Source organism: Phoca vitulina, unplaced genomic scaffold (genome assembly GCF_004348235.1).
Source record: "Phoca vitulina isolate PV1807 unplaced genomic scaffold, GSC_HSeal_1.0 scaffold59, whole genome shotgun sequence".
Classification (NCBI taxonomy): domain Eukaryota; kingdom Metazoa; phylum Chordata; class Mammalia; order Carnivora; family Phocidae; genus Phoca; species Phoca vitulina.
The window spans coordinates 7,146,490-7,166,778 of NW_022589762.1; the positions used below are offsets into that span (position 1 = coordinate 7,146,490).

The window sequence follows — 20,289 nt, forward strand, 5'->3', positions numbered from 1 at the left end:
GAAAGGACAATAAATGGCACAGGCCTTTCTTCGGTCCCAGGCGTTCTCAGCAATAGCACCAGCAAGATGAGGGCAAGAGGGAGGACTGAGGACAAGGTTTGTGTCCAAGCGCTGACTGAAATTGAGACCTCCCTCCTGTGCATGGGAAGTCCCTGCCTCTAGCATTCTCAGGTTAACACGGTCATGTGCACAGGGAGGCCAGCAGCCTCAGTCTCCCATTGTTCAGGGCTCTCATTGGGCCTCCATATGTTGTGGGGAGATGAGAAAGCATTGCCTTCTTTCCTTTAACTCTCCAGGACCCCAGGGGAGCTAGGCCAGGGCCTGACCACCACAGTCAGGACCCACTTAGTGTGTGCTTGTCCTGGACTCAGAGCACGGGCATGTCCCAGCTGGGCCCCACCGTGTCCCTGCCCCAACGGTGGCACTCCTGAGTCAGGAGAACCCAGTCTGAACCAAGGTACCCAGGCTAGAAATGGGGGAGAGACTCCTACATCTCCCCCCCTTCCCAGAGCCATGTCTGCTGTCTTTGGATTAGGCCAGGAGCCCCTCACTCACCTGCAAGTCTTTTGTGAATAAGAAGGAAAACCTGGCATCCATGAGTTTTTCTTCTCTGCATTGTGTAGCTATGGGGCACCTTATGTTCCATACTTACTGATGTGTGGTGTTGCCTTCCATCAGATGAGAGCTAAGAGGTCTGGGGAGATGCTGAATGACTGTCCTCCTCAGGGAGGAGTGTGACCCTGGTGACCTGAGTGCTGATCGAGTTATTCTCACAAAGCCCACTTGGTGGTACCTCCTTTGGAAGGACTTCTAGTATCATCTCCTTTATTTCTAGCCATACTGAAATAGCAAGGAGGGGCCACATGTCACCATTCCCGTTCTACAGATGGGAAAACTGAGGCAATAGAACTCTGAGCCAGGAATTCCTGAGCCTCGCTGTGGAAACGCAGCGCTGGAGGCATGGGCAAGGGTTTGACCCTACTGCAGGCCGCGGCCTTGGGTCGTCATGTCCGCTGTCGCCACCTCCACTCATCACATCTGCGCCCATGGCCGAGCCCTGGGGGGGAGAGGAGCAAACAATTACAGAGGGAGAGGCCTGGCCACACTGCACCGCGGCTGTCCCAGCTCCCAGGGCAGAGAGCCAAGCTCCCTCAGGAGCAGGGCTCTGACACAGGGCGCCTCTGTCGAGGAGGGTGAGCCACTGTCCCTCGGGCCCTGCACTGCAGCCTGGGAGTCACTCCCGTGCAAGCCCCGGGCCGAGTGAGAGACGGGGAACTCAGCTCAGCACTGGGGGTCGAGGACCACTTTGCTGGGGGCCTCCTGCACAGGCCTCTAGTTCCACAATGCCGGGCCGGGATTTGGCACCTTGGTTGTATTCCTTAGTGGGAAAGTCTGCCCTTCAGGGTCCAGTATCTCAACTTGCCCACCTATAAAACAGGATTTTCGGAAAATTGGGAGATTACTCAGACGTGTCTTACCTGATGTTTATAAGGATTACTCGTTCGGAAGCGTGCGCCTAAAACCTGGAACGGGGCAGGTCAGCCTGTCAGGTTTGCCAGCGTGAAAAGGAAAGGACAAATGTGGGCCACTCAGGGGAGACTCTGCTCTGTCACTTACCGAGCCGTGTGATTTCGTGAGGCATCACGGCTGCCCTCGTGGGTGTTAGACTGCCCACTGAGCAACTGTCTTCTTTTTTATCGTATGGTACCTATACAGGGTAGTGCATGAAACACCAACGGTGTAAAGCCTAATTATGATGTGAATATCCACGGCACCACCACCCAAGTCCAAAGCTAGACTATTACCAGTGCCCTAGACCCTGCCCTTGCAAGGGCTGTGCCCTCCCTCCCCCTGCAGGGCACCGCACACTTGACCTCAGGATAATCGCTTTCTTTTTCTTTTCCTTTGTCATTTACACGTACCCCTAAGCAGTAGAGCGCTTTCTAACTGTAAGGGATCCCCCTGTATGTGTTTTTGTGTGCCTTGCTTCTTTTGTTTGGCATCATGAGATGCACTCACAGTATTGCACGTAGCTGACAGTGGTCCGTTGTCACTGCTGTGTAGTATTCCAGTGTCCGTAAAGGGCCCGTTCTGCCGCTGGGCTGCTGGGAGGTGATTGTTCCCAGCTGGCTGATATTTTTAGCAAATGGATTGATCTCCGCACTGGCTGCTGTTACTAGCAGGTGCACGGTGAGAGGCAGAGATGGAGGCGGCTCCCAGAGCCCTTTGCAAGTCTCCCCTCGGGTGTCGTGGCACGGTGCCCCCCTGGCAGCCAGGACTAATGCCCATATCCGGGATATCTTGCAGCTTGCCGGCATTGCAGTCCTTGCCGTTGGACTATGGCTCCGATTCGACTCTCAGACCAAGAGCATCTTCGAGCAAGACAGTCAGCCTTCCAGCTTCTACACAGGTGAGGGGGACGGGGGCACTGAGAACCTCCTCAAACTGTGGAGATTCTGTGCTGATCCAGGGACTGGCCTTGGGAAAGATTTTTGCTCTGGCCCCTTTGGCCTGTCAGGTCCCTTTCAAGCCACACTTGGTGCAGTCCAGCCCACGAATTTGCATTTGACTGATGTGGTTTCTTTAACATGATGACTAAGTCTGGCATCCTGAATATGCCCCCAGTAGGAAGTTGGCTCTGCCCAAGGTGCAGACCCTCTCTTAATGCCGTGTCTTCGTAGTCTTGCTCAGTTCCTTAATTCAGAAAACTTTGTCCTGGGGACCCAGAGTGCCAGGAGTAGGAGAGGTGAGTCCTCCCCACTGTGCAGATAGATAGGGGCTCTGAGACCCCAAAACACCTGCCTCCTGGATCATACAGTCAAAATGAATAAGAGACTAGCAGAGATGCCAGTCCGGCAGACCCTGGGTGCTGGTAAATGCCCTGGGTATTGGGTTTTATTTGTTTGTTTCCTAAATTGCTTTTGCTTTGGGGCAAAGGTGTGCAGCTTAGACACAAATAGACTTACCAGCTTACATGTGGCTCCTGGGCATCTTTTCATCTTTTCTAGCATTTTTCTGTTCTTTCCGCCCACCGCTGAGGCTTGTCAAACTGTGCAATTCCCCGGTTTCTAGTCAACTCACGAAATCTGAAATCCGCAGCTGTTTCTGTATGGGGGGATAGGAAACACTTCATTTACGAGAAACAAGAGCAGCCCCCTATTTTTAGGACGATGCTGCCATGTCATCAGGCTCAAAGTGTAAGTTTGGTCATTTCCTTCCCACCCACCAAAGAAGTTATTTAAAAAAAAAGGTGGAGAACACAGCCTGAAGAGAGTCATACCCCAGGCCTTCTGGAAGGACGCGGCAGCTGGTGGGCACACGGACCCCCTTCCCACCTCCCAGACGCCACCTGAGCCAGGCCTGCATGGGCCACTTGGCTGCACGCACCCAGCCCTGTGGACGTTTCCCTGCTTGTGTTGCCCGTTGCTATTGTTTTGGGGATTTTTTAGGGTGTGTCTCCCTATTTCCGGAAAGAAAGTGAGGGAAAGAAAAGCACAAGTATGTTTTTTGAAAGAAACTATGTGCACGCGCGTGCGCACACACACTCATACGCCGAGTTTTTAGGGAGTAGGTCTCTAGAGTGCCCTGACTTGTTTTAGCAACAGCATTTTTGCAGGGTGGCGGGGGAGGGGGGCCTGGAATGCTGCCCTGTGGAGAGGGAGCAGCACAGGGGTGCTGTGCCGAGGGGGACCTGGCGCCCTCCTGCCCCACTCGTTGTCACGTTGTCACGCCAGGGAGCTGCCAGGGAGCTGCGGGCCCTCTGGGGGAGAGAGGAGAGCAGATCTGCGCAGGAATGTGGAAGGGGGTGGCAGCCGATGGGGCCGGTGTCCTGAGGAGAGCCTGGCCTCCTGCTTGGCTGCCATTGCGCTCTGCAGAGTGCCTGGCTGGCTTCCATCTTTTGTTTTCTAGGACTCTGGCTAATTCCCCGTGTTTTTAGATGTAGGAGGCAAGGATCTCATTGGCGAGTGGAGGAATCGGGAGGAAGACAACCCCTTCTTCGTGTGTTGCTCACTGTCTCACACGTGTTGTTACGTGATTTAATCCTCGTAACTCTTTAGGGTACATGGAATGATTTCCATCTTACCAACGAAGGAACCAAGGCCTAGAGGTTAAAGAGCTTGCCTGAGCTCGTACCCGTCAAGAGGCAGGGCTAGGATTTGAACCCAGGCCTACGAAAGCTGCTGCTTGGATTGTCCGTGCTAGGTTGTGGGGAGCACTCCCCATGGAGGAAGAGACGGTATCTCTACCAACTGGATGTTCCCCATTGGGGGTGCTGGGCAGGGTGGATGCTCCTTTGGCCTTTGACCTCACCCAGATTGTAGTTGGGGGGCGGGAAGCCTGCAGCGCTGGTAGCCCTGGCCGGCAGATGACAGGTGGGGAAGGGATGCAGGGTGGCCGGAGAGTGATGAGCCCGTGGTTGGAGGATCCACAGCTTGCCTGGGAATCACAGGATGCAGGATGGCCAGTGGTCCTAGCCGGAGTGACCAGAGGCACGGTCCCAGAGAGAGACACACAGGGATCCCTAGTTGGAGGCCAGCGGCCCCTGCCCTCAGCTGCAGCAGAGGAATATCGACGTTTTGCTTCCCTGGGAAAGGGCTCAGCTCTGGGATTGTTCTCCGCCTGCAGAAGCCCAAGCAAAGGAGAGCAATGCAGGTGACACTAGAGCATCAGTCAGACAAGTGACCACTGGGGTCTGGCTGGGCCTTGCCCTCCACCGAGTGCGCTGGGAAACGGAGTCATCGTCATTCATGGGCAGAGGGCCAAGGAGGCTTCATTCTCTGGATCCCCTTCCCCCTTGAGCTGTGACACCAGCCTTTGTATTGGTCCGTGCCCCATCTTCTGGCAGGCTACCAGCTCCACCCCTGCCAATATTCTGGGCATCATGGGGTGACTGTACCTTGCACGGGGGCCCTCACCCTCTGCCAGGCAGCCCACCGGCCAGCCTGACCACACAACCGACCCTTCAGAAAACCTGAAGGACCCAGGGGTGGATTTTCTCCAGGAGGGCAACAACGGCTTTTAAAATAGAGAAAGAATGCATAACCAGGCCGAAAAGCAAGTGAAAAAAGAAACTTTCCAACATTCACAACAGTCAGTAGTGAATCCAGAACGTCTGACAGCCTTATATGGGCCTTCTCTCCAATTCAGGTCCTGGGAGATTCAGCCCGTCAGCAGTATCCATAATCCCAGGCCGCAAACGTGTTGGGGAACTTCATTTTCTTGGTCCCAGGCCAGCAGCCCTTCTTAACTCCTTGGTGTCCTTCCAGAACCATAGCCACTGAGTGAGGGCATCTGGGAGCTCCAGCCAGAGGCCGTGGGTGTCCATCCACCCCTCCCTGGGACCATTCCTCTTTTTATAACAAGGTGCCTGACAGTTTCCAGGATACATGGCTTTTGCCCTCAGTGAGCTTGCGGCCTCGGGCACTTTGTTTTGTTGCTCTGCACCCCGTTCTCCCCAGCCTGAGACGGGCAGAGCTCACACACCCACACCTCTCCAAGATAGAGAAGTACCGTGCTTGGCAAATGGAGTACCACCGTGGTGCTTATCAGTGTCAACGGCCATCTACGGGAGGGAGTGGGACCAAGAGAGAGCCACTGGGGAGCAGCATAGGGTTCCTTTGAACCCCTGATCGAGTATTTGGAGACCAGAAACTGTTGTTGTAAGCTGCACGCCGGGGCTGGGGCTGGGGCTGGGGCAATGGCCGGAGGCTGATGTGTCCCTCTGGAGCTAAAGCCCAGAGCCCTGATACGCAGGTGAAAAGAATGCTCAGTTTTGTGTATAAAGGACACCCTGGCATATGCTTCTGCTCTACCAAAGGCTTTTTTTCTCTGACCGTATAATGTCAACCTGAAAAAAGAAGAAACAGCCTTCAAGCAAATTAATACAGTAATCCTGGAGAAGGCTCCGTGACGAATAACTTTTTCCATGAGTCAGACAGAAAGCTAACATTCACTTGTTTTGTAAAGGGGAACGCTTTGTCATTTCTCATTGGCAGCCTTTGCCAACAAGCTCAGGGTGTAGGCTAGGAGGAGCCTGTCCAGAGGAAGCCCAGCATGGCCCTGCTGAGAAGCAGCCAAGCCCTCCAGTGGTCCCACGGCTTCCGGGGGGGGGGGGGCTGCTGTTGCAAAGGAGCCACCCTCTAGTTTCATGGCCACTGCTAAAATGCCTGTAAATAGCTCCCAGGGAATTGCTTATCTTCCTCCCCAACCGGAGAGGGTGAAGCCAAGACACCCCACATCTGCAGCTGTCCGAGCAAGATGTAACACCAACAACCTTTGTCCTGCAATCTTCATCTGCTGAGCCCAAGAATGAGTATTTACCACTAACCAAGAAGCCATTAGGAAGAGAATCAATTGCATTCTCTCTCTCTCTCTCTCTCTCTCATATGGGGAAATGCTTTTTCCTTTAGTAGCTCACTACTGCTGCCAGCCCAACTCCCCTCGGTTTACAAACCGGGATCTGGACTTAGAGAAGACATGTCCATCTGTCCATTCCCACTCGACTCTATTCCATGTGCTTGCAGATCCTTTTGATCTCTTAATACCCCCTATGTATTCAGCCCCTGCTATGGAGCTCAGAGGAGTGACCTCATCCTTCGTTGCCTTGCCCCGATGAGATGGGGAGAAACCGGGGCCATTTGACTGCTGCAGCTCGGCTCGCTGGTGTCCCCATGGCAGAGCCTAGAACCGAGCGGGGCCGCCCCTCCCGCGACACCCGTGCAGTGCGTGGGGCCGCGCTGCCTGTCCGAGTCCGGCCCGCCACCTCACACTATCGGACAGCCCAGGAGGCTAGGACTTGACTCGAGGACAAGCTACATTTGTCCCCATGCCCAGTCTGGGCCGGGCATGCAAGGGAACAATACCCATATTCATACGACATAGGGGTTTGCCAGTAAACCCACGTGACTTGACATCACGACAGATGGGGGGGGAAAGAGGAGAGACACAAATGCTCCCTTGTGTGCGCTCCACTCGGGGCTTCCCGGGAGCCTCAGCTGCAGGCGGGCTGCATGGTTTGTTGCCTGCAAAGCCTCGGCTCTGGACTAGGGGTGCAGATGTGGGACGGTGAAGTCACTGTAACACCTGCCAAGGTTCTCACTGCACTATCCTGTTGTGCATTGTGTGGAAACATCACAAACACTCTCTCTCAGCTTCGGCCAGCACTTTGGGGAAGTCTCTCTAGTCCCAGTGAGTAGGGAGGGATCAGCAAGTATATAAAAATGCATCACTGTGGTTCTGAGTGATTGTCATCCATCCCTCGTATTATTCAGAATGACAGCAGCTAGCATTTGTTGGGCACGTTTGGATCCTGTCCCTTCGTCTGCACAGCGAGCCCTGAGGTAGGCATCGTTAGCGCCCCCGTTTCGCAGCTAGAAAATTGTCGCACGGAGAGGTGCAGTGGCTGTCCCAGGGTCACAGCTAGCTCGCAAACCCAAACGTGCTCTCGCCACGTGACAGGAGCCCCTCCCCAGATTGAACAGAACTCGCCTGCCAGACAGGAAGGCCCGGGACCTCTGCCAGTTTCCCCACGGGGCCTGTGCGCTGGCGAGCAGGACGGCTGTGGCTTCTGCAGAGTAGAACTGCAAGACCCCTCTGGGCATTCCCTGGGGGGTGGCGGAAGGACAAGGGCCAGGCTCCACTGCGTTCCCCTCCCAGGGTTTTGCACTGCGTTGGGTCCGGGAAGAAGTCACTGCCCTTCTCACTCAGATTGAGGACTTAGAAACCGTGTCCTCACCCTCCCTTTAAAGGAGGATCCTTTTCACCCTTCACCTGGAACAAATGAACTGCAACTGTAAGACCTCTTCACCAGTGTGCTCTAAGGGATGTTTTGAAATTTCCTAGCCACCAGGCTCTCATTTTACTGATAAAGACACCGAGGCCCAGAGGGGGAAAGCGTCTCAGCCAAGATCACACAGCAGTTAATAGCAGAGTTGGGATCAAAGCGAGGGTCTTCTGACACCAGGCCGGTGTTCTGTGCACTAAAGCACTTATACCTCTGCCGACACATGGCCTCGGTCTTACTGACCGCGCGGGCCTCACTGCCCCCGGGAAGCAGGGCAGGGAGGCATCCCTTCTGGGAATGAGGCAGAGCTGGCCCACCCTGAGCATGGCTGGCTGAGTGCACAGAACCCCTTCCTGCTGAAGGCTTGTGCTGACACACTCTTCGGTCCAGGGAGAGGCCAGCCCGGGGCTCATCGGAGTCCCAGGAAGTCAGCCCCGGCCTGGAGGGTCTATTTTAATTAGTGTGAGTGGATTCATCTTGCTGGAAACAGCTGACAGACTGGATCAGTTTGTGTCCTGAGCCGAATCTGGGGATTTCTGTGGATCTCTTTGTCCTGGTTAGGGGGTTGTGAGTACCTTCCAGGAAGGTGAGGGTAAGATGGGAGTGAGGGCTTGATGGGGCCGGGTCCTAGAAGAGAGATTGGTGGGAAGAGATGGAGGAGGCAGTTTTTAAGGACGGGACACTTCTTTCCTGAGGGAGGGGCAATAAGGATGGGGCACGGCCCAGAATCTTACAGAGGGAAAAAAGGAATTGCAGGACATATCTGGGCCTCCACACCAGTGACTCCATGCCTTGCCCTCTGTCCTCTCCCTTCTCCCCACAGGAGTTTATATTCTGATTGGAGCCGGTGCCCTCATGATGCTGGTGGGTTTCCTGGGCTGCTGTGGGGCCGTGCAAGAGTCCCAGTGCATGCTGGGATTGGTGAGTACCCCTTCCGCTCCCTGCGGCCACTCTGACCCCTAGGCCCCCGCCCCCAAGATCTCATAGAACACATGGGGTGGGATGGGGTGCAGAGGGTACCCCAAGGGCTTGAGCTCTCCTCAGCTCCTCCACTGCAGGCCCCGCCCCAGCCTCCGAGCCAGGCAGCTATCTTGTCCTCCTCCCCTGCAAGGATGCCTTGCTCCTCTTCCTTTCTCTGTTTTATCACTTCCCTTAGGCGACTAAATGCCAGGACTTTGTTTTCCCCTTTTTCGAGGACCACGTTTGCTTTTTTTCCCTGAATCCACAGGTACCTTTGCTTTCTCTTATTTTAAAATTTGTTACCGTTTCCTTCAAATTCCGAAGTGTATTCACTTTCTTTATTTCCTCAAATCCCTGTGGTTTTTGTGAGTGAGCGATGGTATTTTATCACTGACTCTTCATTAACACCTTAGAAATACCAATTTTGGGGTCGGCTGTGCCCTGTTCTTTTCCTCCTGAGGAATCTCTTCCTACTACGGCTTTCGCTCCTCTCCTCGGCTTAACGCTCACAGTTCCCTAAACTTCTTCCCCGTCCTTTCCAGGCTGTTCATTTGTTGCCCAGATTCCTGACTCATAGAGACTTGTTGTTCTCCCTCGTTCTCCAGAAAACCCTTTGGTTGCTCTCATTGGCTGGCTGGGATTTCTCCTCATCCTACCCCTTCTTTGCCTTCTAGTTCTTTGGCTTCCTCTTGGTGATATTTGCCATTGAGATAGCTGCGGCCATCTGGGGATATTCCCACAAAGATGAGGTAGGTTTCTCCTGTAAGATCTCTTGGGGGTGATACAGGTTTGGGAATTTGGGGGTGGGAGTGATGAGGGCGGAAGGGTGTCCCAGCTGGCCACTTGGGTCAGCTTTCAGCCATCACACATGCCTCTTACTTCACCACGTTCCCACGTGCCCATCAGAGCATGAGCTCCCCCCGGGGCAGGGGATGTGGGTGTCGTGCCAACCACTGCTTCCAGTTCCCTGGATGGTTCTGGCACATAATAGCTGTTCAGGAAAGATTCACTGGGTCCGTGTATGTGTATGTGTATGTGTGTCTCACAACTCAGCAGCCCTGCCCCCATCTCCTCTGCAAAGATGGCTTAGGAAAACAAGGCTTTGTGTGGGCTGAACCCCCCCTGCCCCTTCATCTAGTCTCTGAATATGTGTCACTATAAGCCAAGTGCTGGCCAGGCCCCATATAGGTCCAGAGATGCGCAAGCCATGGGCCCCTCTTGAAGCAACTGCCACCTACGTGTGGGAGAAGGATATGCATTTGATAAGTGTCACAGAAGTCATTTATATCCAGAAGTTCCATGGGGTTGGAGAAGGTAGCATGCCAAAGGGAAACCTCTTCTGGCTTCGTGGAGAAGCAGGCATCGACCTGAGCTTTGGATGAGAGGATTTCAGGAGGAAAGTTGGTGGGAGATCGAGTACTTTCCTTTATTTTATTTTTTTTTAAGATTTTATTTATTTATCTATTTATTTGAGAGACACAGAGAGAGAGAGAAAGAGAGTACGAGTGGGGCAGGGGTGGCAGAGGGAGAGGGAAAGGGAGAAGCAGACTCCCCGCTGAGCAGAGAGCGCGACGTTGAGCTCAGTCCCAGGACCCTGAGATGATGATCTGAGCCGAAGGCAGATGCTTAACCAACTGAGCCACCCAGGTGCCCCCCTGAGTACTTTCCTTTAAAGAGAGCTAAATGTGGGCCTCCACGGAGAGCCACTGAAGAGTTGTGGGCCAGGACGGGCCACGTCAGAACACTGTTTTAGAAAGGGCTGTCTTGGCATGTTCAGCAGCAGGGAGTGCAGGGAGACTGGGTGCTGGAACCCTGTTTAAAGAGAGAGAGAGAGAGATTTAACTATCCAGATATAAATGCTGCAACCGTAGAAATAGGAAGGGATGCTAGCGGAAGCTGCTGAAGGAGAGATTCTGGATGTTGGTCAGTTAACTGATTGGGGGTGGGGGGGCGAGGGACAGGCGTTTGTTAAACTAGGGTATACCCAGGTACCCAGGTACAGGAGAACAATTGTCCATCATATTATAATAGCTAGTACTTATTCCAAATTTACTCTGTACCAGACACTGTGCTAGGGCTTAACATGCAATATCTCATGTAAATCCTCACCATAACCTCTGAGGCACAGACTGCTGTAATCTCCATTCCACGTACACAGAAACGGAGGTACAGAGAGGTTTAGTAATTTGCCAAAACTCATACAGCCTCTAAATGAAGAAGAAAAAAATGGAAGCCTGAGGAACTAGTAGGGTCAGGAGTAGGATTTTTTTTTCTTTTCTTTTTTCTTTCTTTCTTTCTTTCTTTTTTTTTTGGCTATTACTGTTCCTTAGATTGAGGAGAGTCCATTTTGTTCACAAGTGGAAGGGAAGGCGCCAAGTGGGGTGGAAGGGATCCGCCAAAGGTACAAGGGAAGAAGGGAAAATGGCCGGAGTGGGTTAGGGATGTGGGAGGAGACGAGAAGGGCCCCGGAGGCCCTGGGAGAGGCAGGACAGTTTGGTGGCTTCAGTCAGGAATCTTGTTGGCTGAGCATGAACAAGATGGAACGGGTGACATTTGTTCAAGAAAATGCCCTGTCTGTCCATCGCAGGTGATTAAGGAAGTCCAGGAGTTTTACAAGGACACCTACAACAAGCTGAAGTCCAAGGACGAGCCCCAGCGGGACACCCTGAAAGCCATCCACTACGCGGTATGTCACCTCCGCAAACGCTCCGTCGGGACGCGGGTGCGCACGGGGGGCTGGGCGCACCAGCCCCTGGGTCTATGTTCCGGTCACCTGCATCATTCGTCTCTCCCACCCCATCCCTGCCCTGCCCTCTGCAGTTGAACTGCTGTGGTCTGGCTGGTGGAGTGGAACAGTTTATCTCCGACATCTGCCCCCAGAAGGATGTTCTGTCAACCATCGCAGCGAAGGTAAACTCGTGTGCCCCCCGCCTGGCTGCTCTGGACAAATCCCAGCAGCGTTGTCGTGAAATCTCGCCCCCTCGTTCTGGGAGGACAGGCATCTGAGTGATCCAGAACTACTTCTCGCCCCTGTGAAAGGGGCCCACGGTGGGGCCATCTCTTTCCTCCCTGGCCTGGGGCAGCAGAACAAGGACCAGAGCAGGGAAATAACAGAGTATTCTAGCTGCCTGCAATGATTGGGCCCGGAGCTGCTCACTGCTGCCTCACATTCTGCCTCCCCCAGTCCTCAAGCCAGCGGGTCGGGTGTGCTCTGACTTCTGGACTCTTCGCTTTTTAGGTATATCGACAGCTCTTGATTGGAAGTGGGAGCTAACGTCCACACTTCAGAATAATCAGATGGCCTGATATGAGCTAGACCCCAAAGCAGGGCCTTACCCTTCTTCCTTCCCTTATTTCTTACCGGGACTTTAGGGACCCACCTCCATATCCCTCAGTTCTCCCTTCTGTCCACCAGCCAGGACACCTGGGCACTCCCGTCCCCAGCCCTTTCTCTGGGACCCGCAGCACTCCTGGCATGAGATGGGTGCTGTGGGAGGGAGGAGGTGTGCTGGAGCAGGGATTGTATGTGACCTGAGTCTTGGTTTGCCCTCCTCAGCCCTGCCCTGAGGCCATAAAAGAGGTCTTCCAGAACAAATTCCACATCATCGGCGCGGTGGGCATCGGGATTGCCGTGGTGATGGTGAGTATTGAGGACACCGGGAGGGAATGAGCGTCTTAGTGGTTAACATCTATTAAACACACGGTCTGGCCAGGCACTGTGTTAATACATCAATTCATTTATCAACTAATTTAATCCTCACCACACCTATGAGGTGGGAGACTAGGGAGTGGAGAGATGGAGAGGTTGAGTTGATCAAAGCCTCTGAGCTCATGAGTGAAGCATCTGGGATTTGAGCTCTGTGTGTCTCCAGAATGCGTTGTCTTAACCATTAAGGTTCAGGGGTAAATGTAAGGTGATGCCGGTGCTGCTGGTCCACGGACCACACTTTGAGTAGCAAGGGTGTAGGTCACCCAGACCTATTAGTTATCCTGGGATCATCTTCAGGACATGTTTTTGTTATGTGCCTGCTTTTCCTTTCCCCAAGAAAGTAGTTCAGTAAAAGTTACATGGATGGGAATTGTTTCTCTCACACACACACACACACACACAAACACACACCATAGTCTGAAAGGCATCCAAAGGTGGACAGCCATAAGGAAGATTCCAGGCTTCAGATAATCTACTGTCCTGCTAATCGGCCCCTAGAAACCATTAAGGGCAACCAAGGTTCCCTTGGGTCACCACCCCCCTTGCCCCAAGAGGAAGTGATAAGAACCGTGTAGGGGACTTAGCCCTCCTCTGCCCCAGTAAGACTATCCCAAAAGTGAGAATTGCTTCCTTTTCTTGGTGGTTATTTGCACCTAAGAAAGGCTTGAGGCCGCTTTCAGTAAAAGCCATAACAATACTTTTTTAAATGGAATATAAAACACAGACACACACATAGATGGAAAGTATAGGCCCGTGTGGATCATTGGATTATCTGGCCTTTGAGCATTAAATTTAGCTCTGAGCTTATTTGTCACATTCTGGAAGTTTCCTCAGGGAAGTGGCTTGTGCAGTTTACATGAGCAAGTGGCCACAGACCTGCAGAATCCCAGCAGTCAGTGACTCTTCCCATTACCCAGCCCCCGTCTCTCCTCCTTTGGCACCCTTCAGCATGCTTGGCCCTGTGGTCACTATTCCTGTTTGCCTTGGCCCAAATGACTCACATCTTTCCTCTCCCTCACCCTTCCCTCCGGAAAGCCGCCCTGTTCCTCATGTTCCTTTCTGTCTTCTAGATATTTGGCATGATCTTCAGTATGATCCTGTGCTGTGCTATCCGCAGGAGCCGAGAGATGGTCTAGAGTCAGCTTGCCCCCCCTGAGCAGGAAGGTCCACCCCTAAAGATTGTTGGTTATTTTCTTGCAGTTTTGGTTTTTTTGTGTTTTGGGGGGTTTGGGGGGTTTTGTGGGGTTTTTTGGTGTTGTGTTGTTTTTGTTTTTTGACTTTTTTTTTTTTTTGCCACTAACCTTAGTATTCATTCTGCATTTCTAAACAAAAAAGTTATTCCATGTTTGTCTTTTTAATGCTTTATTCAATATTGGTATTTGTAGTTGAGAAATTTGGGGATTTGGTTTGCTTTGGTTTATATTTTTTTCGTTGGTTGTTTTTGCTTATTATGTTAAGCAGAAATCCTGCAATGAAAGGTACTATATTTGCTAGACTCTAGACAGAAGATATTGTACATAAAGAGAATTTTTTTGTCTTTAAAGAGATAAAAAAAAATGTCTATCAAACTTAATCAGGTTGTAACTTATGTTGAAGACAATTTGATACATAATAAATAAATGATGATGACAATATCCTGGACCGGTTTTTGTTTTTTGCTTCCTTTATATTTTTAAAGATATTTATTTTTCAAATGTCTTCTAACCACATTTATATGAGAAATAGGTTGGAAAGTTGGTCTCCCTCTTTGACTAATGAAGAAAGCAAGAGAGGAAGGGATTTTGATCACAAGATCACTCAGTTGTTAATAGAGTCCACACCAGAACCTAGCCCATGACTCTTTCCTGTAACATCAGGTTGTATCTCGGGAAGAGAACAGTAAATGTGACCTCCCTGATGGCGGGGGACTTGTTTTATTCACTGCTCTACCCCCAGCACCTGGAACCTACTGTCTCTAGTGCGTAGTAGGTGCTCAATAAATATTTGTCGGCAATTAATATTGGTTGGTTGAATAAATGAGGGCGTTTGATCAGGGAGGCAGAATATTAAATGTTAAATATTATAATTTACATTTTATGTGTGTGTGTATAATTTGCTGCATAGATTTGACCTTGTACAATCATTAGGGTTGGTTCGGCAGTCTCTTTAAGACCATTGCCTTTGCATCAGACATGAACTTGAAGCCCTGTGGTCACAGGTCAGATAGGAAGGACAGCTGGATGTAGTTGGGGAGAGCAAGAACAGGCCAGAACTCAACCAGGAGCTAACACCCGTGAAGACAGACAAATCTGTGTCAATTCTTGTTCCTCTCATGGGGGGTGTGGGTCCTGCAGAGGCCAGGACCCTATGTGTTGGAGCTAAACACACACAGGCCAGGAGCTGGAGGAGCTGATAGGAGCCAGCAAAAAAAGCAGCTGCAAAATGCCTCATTGCCTTTCAGGCCTCCCATGCGAGGAGGGGAAAAATCCAGGGTTAGCACGCTTGCATCTCATTGCTATTCTGTGGCCCCAGGAGCCTTATTAATCTGAGTATTTGAGGGCTAATTGTACTGTTTCAATGTGGAAATTGCAGGTCAACTGTTCTTTTTATGAAAGTGTGAATGAGCCTGTCTTAAGTCAGCATCACAATCCCTGATTAATTCTAATATCTGCCAGTGCCCTCTAGGAAAAGCAGGTTCCATCTACACACTTTCCACTCTGCTTCTGTGCTGAAGAGTGGATGGGGTCAGATTATACCAGGCTTGCTACTACTTAAATCGAGGAATACCTTAGGGTCATACCCTGTCTTCTCAGTTTGTCATAAATAATGGGCCCACTGACTAGCTTAAGCGACAGCTTAGGAACACAAGTGGTGACTCCTGGAACCCAAGAGTGGAAACACAGTTGAGCCATAGGAAGTTTCTAGAACCATGGACTAGGAACTCTTGGAGCTCTGCACTTCTGAGTGCTGAGTTCTGCTCGCCAAAGAGACCACTTGTCTCTGCTACTCAGTCCACATGGGTTGGGAAAAGGGCTGGTGTTCAACCCCCAAGTTTATGCAGACAACCTCCAGTAGCCTCACTTGAAATTTCCGGAGAGAAAATCTGCCCCAGTTTTCAGTGCCATATCTATCCCTGACTTCAGTGGAGGGGTACATGTAGTAAAGATTGAGCCACCCTCTGACCTATAGACTGAACCTAAGACCAGAAGAGGAGGGATCATTGAGAGCTGGCGGACACCCAGAAAGAAGCCAGCTGGTCCACGCTGCCCTCAGTCCAGCCCAACGAGCTCACCCGGACTCCTGGTGGATGGGTCTAGTTGAAGCTCTGCAACTAAGGCAAAACCAAGATGTGCCACAGCTCTCGGGGCCTGAAGGGCTTTTGGAACAAAGGCCTTCAGGAAGTTTTAGGTCACAAAAAGGCAATAGACTGGGGACGGGGGTGGGGGGATGGGTTAGCCTGGTGATGGGTATTAAGGAGGGCACGTTCTGCCTGGAGCCCTGGGTGTTAATACGCAAACAATGAATCATGGAACACTACACCAAAAACTAATGATGTAATGTATGGTGATTAACATAGCGTAATAAAATAAAATTAAAAAAAAATAAATAAATAAATTTAAAATAAAATAAAAAAAAGGCAATAGACGCCAATAGCAATAATAGCTATGGGTCCAGAAAGAACCTCCTTGGGCAAAAGAGGAATGGATACACACCTGGGTGTGTCGGCCTCCTGGTTCAACTGTGAAAGGCAGTGCAGGGGCAGCAAATTTGAATATAAACAGGTGGATAGTAAAGGTTATTAAAGGTGCCCTTCAAGGACTGAAAGTGCTTTAAAATTCCCGAACTCCACGCCTTCTAGGGTGGAGCTGAGTGGTGCTAGGGTGGAGGCAAGACCACAGGTATCTGGCACTCCTTCCATGCTGCTGCAACTTCCCTGCAGAAGGAGTTTTAACTAGTGCATTAGGACACTCCGGAAGGGCAGTGTATTTTTGTTTCACTGAAAATGAGGGCATCTCATGAGCTGCTTGGGCACAGGATGGAGTAGTATGGGTGGTCTTCCAGCACAATCAGGCAGATCCATAGCTGGGTGAACACTCTCATACAAGGGGAGAGATCCATTGGTGGGCTGGAGGGGGGAGGGGGCTGCTTTGCCCCATCCGGTCATTGTTTTAAATAACTTGGAATACGATTAAATATTACAGGTTTCACAAAGCTCTGAGGAATACCCAGTAATGTGAGTAACGAAATTATAGTTCAAAGAGATCTCAGGATCTGGAATAATGGATTATGACACCCAAAGGATATATCTTACGAGGAATAAATAGTAAGTAAATGAAATCAAGCAGTCTACATATGTTTTAACACAGCTCCTCATCCCTTAAACTTGTAGCTGAAGAAGAAGTTAAGTGCATGTTTGGCTGGCTAGATAATAGGGTTTTTTCCCTTATGCATTAAGCCTGGAGGCAACCACAGGTGTTGATTTAGCAGCTGAATACTCACAAAGAGGCCATCTCTATGATTCTCTTGGCTTCCCTCACTCTGTCAACAAGGCAGCTGCCAGGGCTCCAACCATCTCTACATTCACAGCAGGAAGTAGGAGAAGGGCAAATCCTTGCTACAAGTACCCCTTTTATCTAAAATGCAAAAGCTTCCCCCAAAAGCTCGGAAGCTGACTTCCATTTGTGCTTCATTGACCAAAGTCTGTCACATGAGTACTCAGCTACAAAGAAGATGGGAAAGGGACACATGAGTTACCGGTATTTTATTCCATTTTAAAGTTAGAGGACTTGAGGTTTGGAGAAGCTAAGTATTTGCCCCCAGATCATACAGTTAATATACTGGATACAGATTTGAATCCAGTTCTCTGTCCCCAGTCTTATTGCACATTTCACATAGTGGCGTCTCCAGGATTAATATCATAGGAAGAAATTTAACAGGAACATACTGGAACCACTTGCTTGGAAGAACTCATTACATAAATGCAGGATGGAGAAAGAATTTCATTTGAAAAAAAAAAGGGCAAGGAAATACAGCTTACCACAAACTTAAAAGAAGCCAAAACTATGAAGTAAGGCTGTCTTGGCTTCCATCCGGAGAGGTAAGTGTCCAGATGGAGGGAGATAATAAAGCCACCACGGATGCAGGAGTCAGGCCCCAGGGCAGTATGATACTCCAATCTGGGGCCTCTCCTCAAAAAGTGAGGGAGCCTACTACAAAGACCTGGAGGTAGGGGAGACCTTATTGGGGAGGGGCCTAAAACCATGTCATCCAAGAGGAGAGTGAAGGACCAAAGGATTCTAACCTGGGCAGGGTGGGGGAAACCTACAATACAACAATCTTGGTTTTCAAATATCTAAAGGACTGTAAGTTGGACCAGGGACATATGTGGTCCCAGAGGCCGCAATGAGAACTCATGGTGGAATTCACAGGGAACAGATGTTGGCTTAATAAAAAGAAAACTCCGTAGAAGCTGGGGCTGTCCAACAGAGTAGTGGGCCCCAAAGTGTGAAGGAGGCTCCAGGAAAAGCTGGAGATGGGGTGTGCCAATTCCTGTAACAATGGGGCCTTGAGGAACTCCTATAAGCCTCCCATCTCTAAAATTATATAGAGATGTAAGTCTCCAAGCAAATATTCAGTGTTGGGGAGGAGGATTTTTCTCTGCCCTTCAAGGTCCTTCCAGTTGGACTAAGAATCAAATTGACCTGAGACAGATTAACAAGAGAAAGCCATATTTAATAGCGTACATTTGGGGAATCCACACAGACATGGAAATTCCAAAGACAGGCAACATGATGCTTGTATGAACTAATGAGAGGAGTAAATGTCTGAGGGTACAAAGGGGAAAAAGACCAGGGAGGTGAAAGGAGATGTTTGGAAAACAAAGGTTGCCCTATTATGTAGGTAAGTGTCTTTGGTAAAGAGGAATCTTTGTTAACAGCTCTCCTCCTGGTACACACAGTTAGTTGAGGGGGAGGTAGAGAGCTTTTCCTGAATCTGCTGGGTTTTGATTACTTTTAACTCAAAATAATGTTCATGCCAAAGTGGCCCATCTTGGAGCGCCTGCCCTTGGCCCCTCCATCAGGAAAGCAGTGCTCTCTATATATGTTTTTCTTTTCATTATGGGCGGAGGGGGGCAAGACTGAGGGGAGGACCTCTCATCAAGGTTAAAGTAATAGGAACCTTGAATATTTCTATGGGCAACCCAAAAATATATCAAAATAATGTTTTATATCTGAAACTGTTGCATTTTTTTTTCATATTCAGTGCCATTGTTGGGCTCTTCAAGATGCAATGAAAAGAGCACCCCAGCCCTTAAATAATAGAGTTTGTTGAAAGGATATTCAGCATCTCAGCAGTCATACCACAACTTCTGAATTTTTGTACTTCTAGCCTGGATGGTGCAACAGGCCTAGCAGAGGTCTGAGATGGGCTCATCCCAGCTCTGCATATGCATCTCTGCTTCTCCCTGCATCTCACATTCAAGCTCCCTTAGCAGAAAGGATCTAATGACTAGTTTGGCACTGTCCAATAAGAAGCAACCCCATTGACATCTCTTGTCAGGCACCCATCCCTGGTCCCATGGTTGTGGCCAAGGGAGCAATGTTAATGTTCAGGATGCCCTTTGGATGGCGTTCCAAGCACAGGAAATTAGGCAGAAAAGACTCCCTGGGACCACTTTCCTGGTCAGAGCTAACTGGCTCAAGGATGCCTAGGTCAGCCACCCTAGATGAGCCCTGCCACAGAGTTTTTACCCCAAGAGGATCTGCAATGGAATTCTCAGAGTAAATATGCCTGGTGAGGATGTTCTCCTTAAGTGTGACCACACCCCAAGAGAGGTAGGATTTTATGTGTGGGTCTCTGAGAAAGGCAAGTTCCAGAGAGGTCTGTGAACCATGGAAAGTTAATGGCAGAGGCAGCTACAGGTTCATGAGTCCCAAGCCAGGGATCATCAGAGGCTAAGGACTTTTACCCCACCGAGCTAAGTTCTCTCCTTGTCCCCTCAGCCCACCCCACCTGCCCTCAGTTTTAATGCTGGGTTGGAGAGGCCTGAGAGGCTAATGTAATAGTTTTTACTCAAGCATTGGCCAGCAGACTCCTGGAGAGCTAATTCAATTTCTTTACTTTTAAATTAGATTTCCCCAAACCATCTGCTTCCCCTAGACCAATGCAAGCAGAATCAGATCTTATCCCAATGTGGAATCGCTACTACCCTGCAGGGCTCTAGGAGCCAGAACTGACATAGCCAAGCAAGGCAGTGAGGGACCCTGGGGGGCTATTCCAACACACCCTGCAGGGACAGTCACTGGTACCCACAGATCTCATAGCAGGGTTTGGGCTATCCAACTGACCCTCAGCACTACCCTGGGAGTTAGGGAAACATGAGGAGTATTCTCCATTCTTAACACATGGGGACACTGAGGACCAAAGAAAAAGAGGCAGTGACGTGCCCAGGACCACAATACTCAATCAAGCCTAGAGAAGCCCATTGGCTATGGGGGAAAGGTCAGAGAGAGACACTAAAACAGATCTACATTCTAGCATTCAACTAGCATGGTCTTGGACCTTGGTTTCTTCGTGTGTAAGAGCTGACACAACATATCTCACAAGGAAGTTCTGAAAATTGAAAGTGTTTAAAAAACAAAAGGGACCAACAAGCTGTGAAAAGACATGGAGGAACCTTAAGTGCATATTGCTAAGTGAAAGAAGCTAATCTAAAAAGGCTACATACTATCTGATTCCAACTATACAACATTCTGGAAAAGGCAAAACTAAGGAGACAGTAAAAAGATCATTGGTTGCCAGGCATTAGGAAGGGAGAGAGGATGAATAGGTGGAGCACAGGAGATTTTTAGGGCAG

General features: G+C 50.3%; 1 protein-coding gene across 1 annotated transcript in view; it reads left to right on the forward strand.

The window, feature by feature from the left end:
* CD9 (CD9 molecule) overlaps window positions 1–14,093 on the forward strand; it is a 32,978-nt gene extending 18,885 nt beyond the window's left edge. The window contains exons 2-8 of the mRNA XM_032390901.1: window positions 2,308–2,410; window positions 8,607–8,704; window positions 9,418–9,492; window positions 11,331–11,429; window positions 11,564–11,653; window positions 12,300–12,383; window positions 13,523–14,093. Coding sequence (XP_032246792.1) covers window positions 2,308–2,410; window positions 8,607–8,704; window positions 9,418–9,492; window positions 11,331–11,429; window positions 11,564–11,653; window positions 12,300–12,383; window positions 13,523–13,588 — 615 coding nt within the window. The 3' untranslated portion in view covers window positions 13,589–14,093. The remainder of the gene's footprint in view (window positions 1–2,307; window positions 2,411–8,606; window positions 8,705–9,417; window positions 9,493–11,330; window positions 11,430–11,563; window positions 11,654–12,299; window positions 12,384–13,522) is intronic.
* The last annotated feature ends 6,196 nt before the right edge of the window (window positions 14,094–20,289 follow it).